The sequence below is a fragment of the Sander lucioperca genome, chromosome 6 (assembly GCF_008315115.2).
Source record: "Sander lucioperca isolate FBNREF2018 chromosome 6, SLUC_FBN_1.2, whole genome shotgun sequence".
Taxonomy (NCBI): Eukaryota; Metazoa; Chordata; class Actinopteri; order Perciformes; family Percidae; genus Sander; species Sander lucioperca.
In genome coordinates, this window is record NC_050178.1 from 34,844,088 (window position 1) to 34,855,266 (window position 11,179).

Below are 11,179 nucleotides of genomic sequence, written 5' to 3' on the forward strand. Positions count from 1 at the left end.
TAAACCTGATTAACTGCTACTTCTCCCCTGCCCATTATGATGCCATTTCAAAAGCAAATCTGCATGATGCCTATCCTGATCCAGCAGTAAATCTTCCAAGAATAGTGAGCAGGTTCTACAACACAGCAGGAACATAGAAATGCACCAAGTGACAAAAATATGTAAAACAATGTGTTTTCTGTAACAAATGTACATACACAAGTAGTCAAATACAAGACATGCAAGAACTATTGTCTTGTGGTTGACATGGCTTTTTGCTTTAACATATTGATTAGATACATGATCAGAGGGGTGGATTTGACTGGCAGTTATTGAGTTAACATCTGGCAGGTGCTGGCATTATTGACCCTGACCTCAAACAGGCAACGCTGCAGAAACCCACTTCATGCTACACAGCGAGAGCTTGACACGCATACACTGAATGTCAATAACTAAAATAAACCTTATGAATTGAATAATGTATTGATTGTATTTGGCTTCCAGAGATAGTAATTGTTTTGTTGGTTCCTTTTGGCATCACTGCCTGGAGGTCACTCTAGAAATAGAGGAATTAAATAGTGCTGTTGTTGTGTGTTTACCAGCTTATATTGTAATTTATTTAAGAGCTCTTAATTGGACTAGTTACTCATTTGGTCCTCGTTAGTCCCACAGCAGAGTGGAGCTCTATCACTGCACACTGGGGCATGCTGGAATATGGAGCTACAGAGACTCACTGTACACAGCCAGCTGTTTGATGTCTGCAACCGCCAAGCGCATGCTGCACCGTACAGCATAAATAAACACACAATCCCCCGATGAGAGGACACATCGACACACAGGAGACCTTATTTCAGGCTAATGAACTATTAATGTTGATTTGAAATTCAAACATTTTCTGAGGGCATTCTCTGCAGTCATGCATGGCTCTTGGTGTGTGTGTGTGTGTGTGTGATAAAGAAAGGCTAGAAGAGAGAACAAACTCATTTGGATGAACTCTGCCCAGCATATTTTCATTCCTCTCCCAAACAGCTGGGCTCAGATCTCAAAGGGCCTCGTGTTGTTGAAGCTCTGTATTGAATGAGGCCACACAAAATGTATGTCAATGAGTTCAGCCTGGTTTAGCACTCTCCACAGTAACTGTTAATGGAATAACTATAAGATGTATAAATGATCCCTGCTTTAATTCATAATAATGTTGGACCTCATCGCCTGCCCACTCAGCCCAACAGATTATGGAAATAGCTGTAATGACTATTGGAACAATGAACCAAATCACATTATCATTCAGCGCCACATCGGCTTTGCTCTTTCACTGTAGATCTTCAATAACAATGGCCAACATTCAATTTCCACCAGGAAAATGAAGATCAAATGTAAACATTAAGGTTTTAGGCTGCGTGAATTAGGCCTTAATAACATACTCTGTTAATAGGGTTAACACTAAACCACATCCAGGTTTAAGAGTAGGGGTTTTTTTTAGGTTGAATTGCTGGTAACACAATCCACACATCCTACATGTATGCCTCCTATGCTCTAGGGCCTCATTTCAGCAGGGTTCCTCACCCCACATGTCCAGCTCATGCATGAACAACACCCACCAGGACAAAAGAACCAGTCTTTTGAGGTTTTATTTTAAACTCAATGGACTTCTGTGTAATCCTTTTTGAGCTAAGACAAAGAAATTCAGTTTTACATTCAGTCCACACAATCTTTGGTGAAAGTAACATCAGTTAGACAATATTTCATTAGAGAAATAGAAACATATAATGGAATACATGTAGAAGAATGTATAAAACATAATGTAGTATTACTGGAGTCTTACAACCTCAAAACAATGCGCATTTCTTAATTGGCAGGCAAAACATGGTTCTAATGACTAATCAGTTTTTTGTCAACAAACATTTCTCTTCAATAATTAATACTTAGTAAATAATGTCATCATCACTCTAAAATCTGGAGCTTCTAAATGGTGACAGTGAGAACAGCAGTGAGGAAATTTCCTCAGAGGAAGCGTTCCTTCTTGTGCATTACTGGTGATGTAACTGTACAAGAAAGCCACTGTTAATACGAATATTTAAAATAGTGAGTGTGCATGCAAATCGATATTCATTCATAACTTAAATTAGCTCCAGGTTTTATTTTGTGATGACCACACAGATGCGAGCCTCAGATGTCTGTCTTGTGAGAGAACATATTGACTTAAGTGTCCTTGGTCACAGGAATAACAGTTTTCCCAATGATCTGTTAATTGTTTTCAGTGTCAGTATCACTGACTGGTTGTGCGCACAATATACAGTAGACCCTCTTCATTGGCGAAGGCTTGCATATCAAAAGTGGTGCAACAGCAGCCTCTAGTGGCGTGTATTCCCAGGTAGAATACACATTTACTCAGATTGTTACATAGTGCAATATGCAACATTATTCCCATTCAGTATCAGTGTTTAAATTGCAGTATTGTTAAGGTATATAAATTGTCATAATTGGTATACATCATAGCACACAATCAACATAAATATAAAACAAAATGTTAAATCATGAAAACAAAAACAATGTCTTCAGGACAATGACAAGGCAACCAATGCCAAAAGACAAAGAGACACTGGCCAATAATACAATGTATTCCTTCTTTGTCCAATGCAGCTGTATATTTCACGTGTGCTTGAACACCTCCGTCGCTGTGGTTACAACCACAGGTTCAAATATGGACCTACACCAGTGAATGCATAGATTTTTAACATCAAACCAACGTGTTTAACACAAATCAGAAGATAATGATCCTTGAATTGGTATAGAATGGTTTCTGGTCAAAGCCTTCAAACCTCTTACAATCACATAGATGGCACCACAGTTTTGGTCAATAATAAATCATTAGTAATCAAAGATATAAAAACAAACTGAAACAGTCATGCAGGAATCTTTTCAAAGGAAAACTCTTGTAAGAAAGTCTTGTATAAAATACTTGAATAAAAAAAAACTCAGTGATAAAACATGTTAAAATTGCACAGTAGTTTTCCCACATGATTATGTGAATGAAAATATATATATATATATATATATATATATATATATATATATATATTCAGTTATTATGGTTAGTACAATACGGCTATTTTTTTATTTCTCCTTTGCCATTACTTCAGCTGTGGAGAGGCGAAGAAGGTGCCCTGGCGGTTAGAGGCAGCTGATGCTTTGCTTTTGCTCCCAAATCTAAGGAGATAAAAACAAGAATCCAATCTTAATACGTGGACAACTAAGTTAGCTTCATTTGATTAATCATTTGACATGACCTTGGATTTTTTTTGTATGTTTTTTTATTAAATGTATCTGGATCTGCTGTTTGAGACACAATGCCTTACACTCAAATCTGCAAATGTTCAAACTTTATCAAAACTGGATCTTGACTGATATCGGGCTGACATCATGGAAATGATGTTGGAGACTTCACAGATGACGAGTCTGATGACTTTAGATTAAATGAGGCTTTATTCAATATTGAACAAGTTTCTCTCCGAGAGAGGGAGATAACCATGTGTACACACTCGTAAGAGCCTGTACCCATAGTGTCTCTACGAACGTCAAAACTCCTCCTTTCATACATTCCAGTCTATCTATTTCTGTGAGACAGTGTTTTACCTCCAAACTAATCCTTATATGGAAGATACTTCTAATAAATTCACACATTCCAGGCTCCAATTTCCTGTGTGTTAAGGTTGTCCTGAAAATAACCCTTCATACAAGACCTTATATAAGATATGAAATACGTTTGAAACATGTATGCTGAAATATCCAACCTATCATTGACCAATAGGCCTACTTTTTAGGGTTTACCTGCTCTTTCACTAAGGGCCTATGGAGGGTTAGGGTTAACCCTAAAGGAGCAGATACAGTACATGCCTGCATTACACTGGCCTGCTAAACATTTACTAGTAACATTTTTCCCGCCGGTGAAATATTGTTAATTTCAGTCTCTTTCTTTTAAAGGAAAAGACCTAAATGGTCACTGTTTTTATAATAACATAAAAATGTAATTATTTTATGTTTTTTATAAATCGGACCGTTACATCATACAATATATAACTCAAGCCTTTGAGTTAACGGCACACACACACACACACACACACACACGTTTTGTTTTGTTTACTTATTATGCCTGATTAGACCTCTTCTCAGGACATTTTGACTTGTCATAGTAAAAAGCACAGGTATTACTGATAACATTAACGATGGATCTGTTCAATTCAAGTATCCCGGGAGGTCATGACAGTGAGCCATAGAATAAACAATACCAGGACCCTGGGGCGCCTGGTTAGCTCACCTGGTAGAGCAGGCGCCCATATATAGAGGTTTACTCCTCGACGTAGCAGCCGCGGGTTCGACTCCGGTCTGCGGCCCTTTGCTGCATGTCATTCCCCCTCTTTCTCCCCTTTCATGTCTAAGCTGTCCTATACAAATAAAGGCCTGAAATGCCGAAAAATATCCTTTAAAAAAAAAAAAATACCAGGACCCTGAAACTAAAGTCACAACTAGTTGTATTATTTAGACCTGTGGTTTATCTACAAAATGTCCTTTGGGGAAAAAAAGGTCTATTTTGAATAAAATTACCATTATTATGCTATTCCAATTATCATTTTAAATGCACAATGGAATGAAATTAGTTTCAAAAGCCCCTTTAGAAATGAAAAACTGTAAATGACCAGTCGGAGAGAGGGGAGGATTTTTAAACAGATAATATAGTAATTAAGTTTTCTTTCCCTTTCAGCAGCAATGTGCAGGGGCTCACAAGTTAACAAGTTGCATATGAGCGCTGATCATAGTGTTTACTGTCCACACAGCAGACAGTTATCCAAGGTAACTTTATCAAAGGTTAACAAACTAATTCCCAACTGGCTTTTACTGGGGAAAAAGACAGCTACGTAGATGATCATTAACAAGATCATTTGTTATGGCCAGCTGTAACTTGGATTAGGGTTTAGTGACGTTTTATGAATGTTGCCCTGCTTTTTTCTTTTACTCTGGTTTGTTTTAACAGACTGTGAGAGTGTGTGAGAGAGTTTGAGTGAGCTTACATGGTGGTGCTGGAGAGGGTCTGCCTCATGCGCTGGGACAGCGAGCTGGAGGAGGGTGTTTTGGCCATCATCTGGTGCTCTGGAGTGGTCAGTGGTCCCAATATGCTCACTACAATTAATTAAAGATCAACACATCCTCAGTTTTACACAACTGATTGTGTTATGTGTGAACCAAAGATGCAGAGAATAAATGCTTAAAAAAAAAAATGGAGGAATCTTGTTATTCCCCTTTTGGTGATTTACCCTGGTGGTCTGGAGTATCAGTGTGGCGAGCATTGTCCATGCCTGTATTATCTGGATAAGCAAACTGGTCCCAGTACTTTCCCGGAATGCTGAGCAAGCGCTCTACAACCTAGAAAGACATCAATTAAATCCAGTATTTGTAGTCAAAACCACACAGAAACACTGATCTTGAAGTAAACAAAAGCACATACACCCATATACCTCAACTATGTGCTACTTTATAAACACTGGGCTAGGGCACTGAATGTATAGTCAGAGCAGTTATTCTTTATTCTCATTCACGTTACCCTTGGTTGCCTGTTAGTGTCATGCAGGATGGTCATAGGGTCTGGGTCGGGAACAGCATGACCCACAAGAGTAGGGCCAAACACTCTGGCCAGGTTGTTTACATCCATCTTGGTATCCACACACTCAGAGACCCTGGGAAAAGAAAGGGGTAGAAAATGTCAGTCTTAACTAAAATGAAAGTTGATCTGTACTGCAGAGATGTATGAGGTTACAACATGCTTGCTCACTCATTTGGACAAAAGTCCTTCTGGGACACAACTAGTTGCTTACACCACTCTGTCTAATGGGTGGAAGGTAATGGGAGCAGATGGGAGGATGAAAAGGATAAAACAAAAAGGCTTCTTAGCACTGCTGAAATGTAATGAAAATTACTTCTGTAGATGGATCATCAGGCAGGCCAGAGTGTCTCGGTTTGGTTGAGGCAGCTCGCTGATGGTCTGATACAGCATGGCGAGACTGTTGCCGTCATCCTGGATTTCTACAAAAACATTAACACCAGTCTTCTCACATTCGTGTACATGCATGTTACCCGTTTCCCATGGAGCTTCTTGATTCACTCAATTAAAAATCACTGTTCTTCAAATAATAATGTTACGTAAACATTCAGACAGATAGAGACCACTGCGGTTACAGCAAACTTCTGTAAGTGATTCTACAAGCCTCGGAAACTCACCAGCTGCTTCTATGAAGGCTTTGTTGAGGTGGAAGGTGAGCAGTGGCTCTGGCAGGTTTCTGAGGAAGTCTTTGAGGACACCTGTAATGACGTTAATGTCGTCCACTTTGTTAAGTGGAGGCAGAGTCTTTCCTCTAATCAGCTTCTCCTTCAGCTCTTTCACCATGCGCTCTTGGCCAGAGACTCTGTACAGGCCAACCTGGGCCAAGGAAAACATAAAAGAAAGCAGCTCTCAGTGTCTGGCTGCCTGTGATACCGTACTACTGAATGAGATAGCCAATTAGAGAGAAATTATCTATTGTAATCGCTCAAGAGAAAAAGATCAGAGCATAATGAGGGTGACAAGTTAACAAGGACTTTAATAAAGTCTGTCTCACCTCATGCAGGCCTCTTTGTTCAATCTCCCTAATGCAGTAGATAACCAAAGCTGGGATCTTTGGGGAGGTGACTGGAGCAAAGTCAGCCAGGGTGATCTGCATACAAAACACACACAATTAATCTAAATATGAAAGTAATAGAAAATAATGAAAAATGGTGGAAACATGCTATTCATGTACCTCTGTGTTCTTGATGGGAGTGCCAACAGCTGTGGGATTACAGGGCAGGGGACAGCAGTCACGACACTCTGGGTGGGTCACAATCTTACAATCCTGGCAGCGGAGGTACATCTTGCCAAACTTTGTTCTTCTTCCACATGGTACGCAAAACTCAGACTTGATCACCTTAGTGATAGAGGGACCACAGTGCCCAAGGTAAGTAGATACTTCAAGTAGTTGAACCTAAACAAGGTGAACCAGCTTGTAATGTTGATGCAGACAGAACAAAAAGTATACGGTCTTACTGTTTTGGGGACAAACTGATGCTTCTTTTCTCCTCTATTAGTTCTGGGGGTCCGGAGCTGGGCAGGGAAATTGGAGACGGGTGTGCTGGGAGTCTCACTGGCAGTCTCGGATTGGTCAGTAGTGGTTGTATCACCCCATGCTGGAGCAACTGTAGGCACAATCACATGTTGGTAAAAATCTCCAAACCAATGAAGTGAAATTAAAAAAATTCATTAAAAAGGTGCTCTAAGTGATGTGACGCGTTTTTTAGGCTACAACAGTTTTTGTCACATACAGCAAACATCTCCTCACTATCCGCGAGCTGCCTGTCCCCTGAACACACTGTAAAAAAAAAACGCAGTCTCTGTAGACAGCCCAGGCTCCACAAACGCCAACAAAAACAAACTGCGCCAACCTGCACCACGAAACATAACAAACAGTGTTCCAGCCAATAACTGACAAGAAGGAGCTGGTTGAGCCATCACTGCAGCAGCATTAGCCAGTAGACTACTTCCACAATGCACGTTCATGACTCAACCAACTCCTCCTTGTCGGTTATTGGCTGGAACACTGTTTGTTATGGTTCGTGGTGCAGGTTGGCGCAGTTTGTTTTTGTCGCGCGAATCAGCCGGCTACGTTGTCATGAGTGGATCTGCAGAGCGAGTGAAGTCTCTCCTCGTCTGCAACGAGTGGATCTACAGAACTTCCTACTACGTTAGTGGTTAGAGACAATGGGCTAGGACAGAGTTTCCTTGGCAATTTAGCAATACTGACTCAAGTGACTCGCACAACCCAGATCAGTTTAGTGAGTGACTCAGAATAACCCGAATCCTTAAAAGGAATTGAGTTTGCCAGGCCTAGTAAAGAGGAACCATACAGAAAATCTACAGAATTCTCACCGCTCTTTCTGCTGCGTGTCCAGTAAGGCACAGTTTCAATGGTGGAGACAGCCTCGACAGCACCACCATTCACCGGCATAGTGATGGTGGTTTTGGCCACTATAGACTCATTTATCTGAATCATATTTAAAAAAAAAAACAACAAAAAAAACCCATTGTAAATACATTTAAGGCTCTGTCCAACCAAACTGAATGACATTTGAGTGACAATTATTGATTGACAATATTGAGGTTTACTTTCTCTTGATAGCCATTTTATTTGTCTGCTAATTTCATAAAGAGACATAATCACACCAAGCTGTGTTAGGGTTATACACAAATGTTAGTGGTGCATTCAGCTGCAGAGGTCAGCACTGCATTACCCTATCTGATGCGCGCCCAGTGGAGCGTGGTTTCTTCATTGCCTGTGGAGGAACCTCAGGGAGTTTTCTGGAAGAGCGCTATGGATTAAAATGTACAGGAACTTAAAAAAATGGATTGGCTGCTGAAAACTGTACACCAATTAGCAAGCCAAAGTCGTGCTGATATATAGAAACACATGAATCAAAAAAAAAAATGTTTTATCAAGATTACTTCATCAATAATGCATGCAAGGAGGCATCTATTCCAAATGTGAGTAAAGACATGACTCACTCGTTTCTGGCGTTTCCGCAGTCTTACAGTCTTCATCACAGAGGAATCCCAGTCCTACAGGAAAAGGAGAGAGATAGAGCATAACACTTAATAAACTAAACTTAATAAACACGGTTGTCCCACAATCTGATCATCAAACCAGCAGTTCTCCTAAAATATACAGAAAAATATAAGAAAATGGGTCAATATACCAGAGAGTCGTCCGTTTGGTCATAGCTGATGTCTGACAGCATAGAAGCTGATTCATCAATGGTGGTTAACCTGTAAAATAGATTAAAGTCAGCATATAATCCTACTGTCTTAAGTACTTCCTGTGCCCAAGGCTAGTTGAAAATGACAATATTCTGGTGAATCATACCAGCTTTAATATAGGAACTCATATTTTACATATGTTATTCTATTCCCACAATGTACAGTATCGTATGTATGCTGCAACTCTATACAGTTTATACCAGACAGTGTAGTCACTAACTACATAAAGTGCAGTGATAAAGTAACCTTAATATAAGTGAAAGCTCAAGAAAGGACCAGGCACTGTGGTAAGATAAACAACTAAAGTCCTTGTTGTCTTATCAGTACTGTCTTGTAAAAAAAAAAAAAAAAAAAAAGGAGTTAATGGTGCACTTCTAGCCGTTTCAGAATCTGACCTTCGACTGGAGTCGAGGTTGCTCTTAGCAGCCTGTGCTGCCTGTGAGTGGGCATTGAGGAAGGCCAGGGCGGAGCGCTGCTCCTCACTCAGGTGGACACTGTTACCATTGTTCTCGGATATCAGCAACTCCCGTATCAGCTGTAGCTGACGTTCCTGTTATGCCCAAAAAAAAAACAGCAGGTTGACAGGGACAGGTCAATATATAAAAAACACTGACAAATGCAGAAAAATGTATTATTATTATTATAATAATGAACAATCACCAGATAGAAAATCTATTCACATACAGTGACATACACAGGAAGCTTTACCAAGTGCAGTGACCAATAGCATTATTTGAAGATGAACATCTAGATTTTTCATTTTTTCTAATTTCCTATTTATCCCATCAGCAACCACGCACATATACAAGACTTGTAAGTAGTGTTGCACCAACCAGCTTCTCATAGACAGCCTCAGCCTTCTGCCTTCGGCGGATCTCCACATCCACCTGGTTGCGGGCATGCTTCAGTTTGACCTCCAGGGCTCCCCTTTCAGTCTCTGCTTTAGCCAGCACCTCTTTACAGGAAACCAGCTCCTCACCTGCCCGCAGCCACTTCTTACGGCACTCCTCAAAGTTCACTGCCATCTGGAGGAACTCTGAATAAAACAACAGAACAGGAGATTGTTGCATTGCTGCTGTGCACAATATACTATTCTTCTGTGGTGGCTTTGTGTATTAGGCCTCCAAAATTCCATTGGTTTGCAGTGGCTTATTGCCCTTGCTGAATTACCTCAAGATAGAGGACAAAAAGACTGAGTGCTCTGCTGTAAAGTGAACAAACGAGTAATAGTGCTTTCCTGTTAGTTCAAATTGAAATGAATTGCATCATCTGGACTATTTTTATGTATACCCCAATAGCTGTTTCCACCCTCATTTGTGTCATGGGCTGCACCATCAGTTTTCACAGCATGTCTGCAGTCCGGGCCCTGTCAGCCTTTTCTAGCTAAAGCAAAGGCTCATTACTGCTTCTGCATTCATCGTATGTTGCTTCTAAAGAGGTGGCAAATACTAAGACAAAGTGTGGAAATAACTTACGTGGTTCAATACCCTCATTCAGACCGTCCACCTGGGCTCTCAGATTCTGGAACTGGTTGTACAGGTTCACAACAGACGACTCCATCGTGTCTTACTGCAGCTACTTTCAGTAGGTAGAAATGGGTGGGTAGGATAATGGTTAATGCTAGTATGTTTACATCGTTATATTTTGTTGACGTTTCACTCTGTTAACATTGAATTAGCCCGTCTAACGCTACATTTAACGTCAGTGTTACGATAACATCAAACATGTGAAATGTAACGTTAACAAATATCGTTAACGTTGCATACGTTAGCTACAACATTAACGTTAGAGCTAAAGAAAAACAACGTCACTCATTATGTCAGCTAACGTTACTTATGTTCAAGCGTTCGCCATGACTTTATCTCCCCACTGTATTTAAAACAACTCTCAAGCTTCTCAGATAAATTAATGTTGCGCCATGTTTAACGTTACTGCACTGTGCTAACGTTAACGTTAGCTACATAACATTAGCACGTTTGTGTTGACTTAACGCTAGCTAACTATCGTTACGTTGGTCAAAAGAAAGAACAAAACACTTACATGTGCAATAGTTTTCCTGTAATAGTAGGGCTGACATGTAATGTAACAAGTTCCGATGTTAAAAGCAGATGTTAGATGGTTTATTCCCCCACCAGCAACAGCAGAGCCACACCTGTTTGATAAAGTTTGCACATTCTTCTTCAAAGTTCAAAATCAGCGCCGGTTTTCTTCCTCGTTGGCGGATTTGGCGGAGGTCGGAGCGCTCTATCGCCCCCACACACCCAGAGTTGTAAATGCAGGGTGGCGATTAGTGCCATTTGAGGAGGACATGGTGGACATACAAAA

General features: G+C 40.4%; 1 protein-coding gene across 2 annotated transcripts; it reads right to left on the reverse strand.

The window, feature by feature from the left end:
- Positions 1 to 1,591: 1,591 nt before the first annotated feature.
- Positions 1,592 to 11,070, reverse strand: LOC116034204 (rac GTPase-activating protein 1-like). 2 transcript variants are annotated; one of them, XM_036002444.1, is made up of 18 exons: positions 10,895 to 11,070; positions 10,330 to 10,429; positions 9,688 to 9,890; positions 9,250 to 9,404; positions 8,794 to 8,863; positions 8,603 to 8,656; positions 8,332 to 8,409; positions 7,970 to 8,084; positions 7,091 to 7,239; positions 6,807 to 6,971; positions 6,627 to 6,722; positions 6,250 to 6,448; positions 5,949 to 6,054; positions 5,576 to 5,708; positions 5,289 to 5,397; positions 5,046 to 5,154; positions 3,051 to 3,186; positions 1,592 to 3,008 (listed from the first exon to the last, which is right to left on the reverse strand). In XM_036002444.1, exons 2-17 carry the CDS (start codon positions 10,412 to 10,414, stop codon positions 3,111 to 3,113), a joined length of 1,902 nt encoding a protein of 633 aa, XP_035858337.1. In that variant the 5' UTR covers positions 10,415 to 10,429; positions 10,895 to 11,070; the 3' UTR covers positions 1,592 to 3,008; positions 3,051 to 3,110. The 2 variants fall into 2 exon arrangements, with proteins under 2 accessions (XP_035858337.1, XP_031132621.2); XM_031276761.2 differs by having other exon boundaries at positions 10,330 to 10,432.
- Between the last annotated feature and the right edge of the window lie 109 nt (positions 11,071 to 11,179).

Bases quoted from the DNA above. Each gene is read 5' to 3' on its own strand.
- LOC116034204 (XM_036002444.1), bottom strand. From the start codon at position 10,414: ATGGAGTCGTCTGTTGTGAACCTGTACAACCAGTTCCAGAATCTGAGA. The intron at 6,972-7,090 runs GTAAGACCGTAT...TCTATCACTAAG, and splicing joins ATCAGTTTGTCCCCAAAACA to GTGATCAAGTCTGAGTTTTG. The intron at 6,723-6,806 runs GTACATGAATAG...TTTTGTATGCAG, and splicing joins CTCCCATCAAGAACACAGAG to ATCACCCTGGCTGACTTTGC.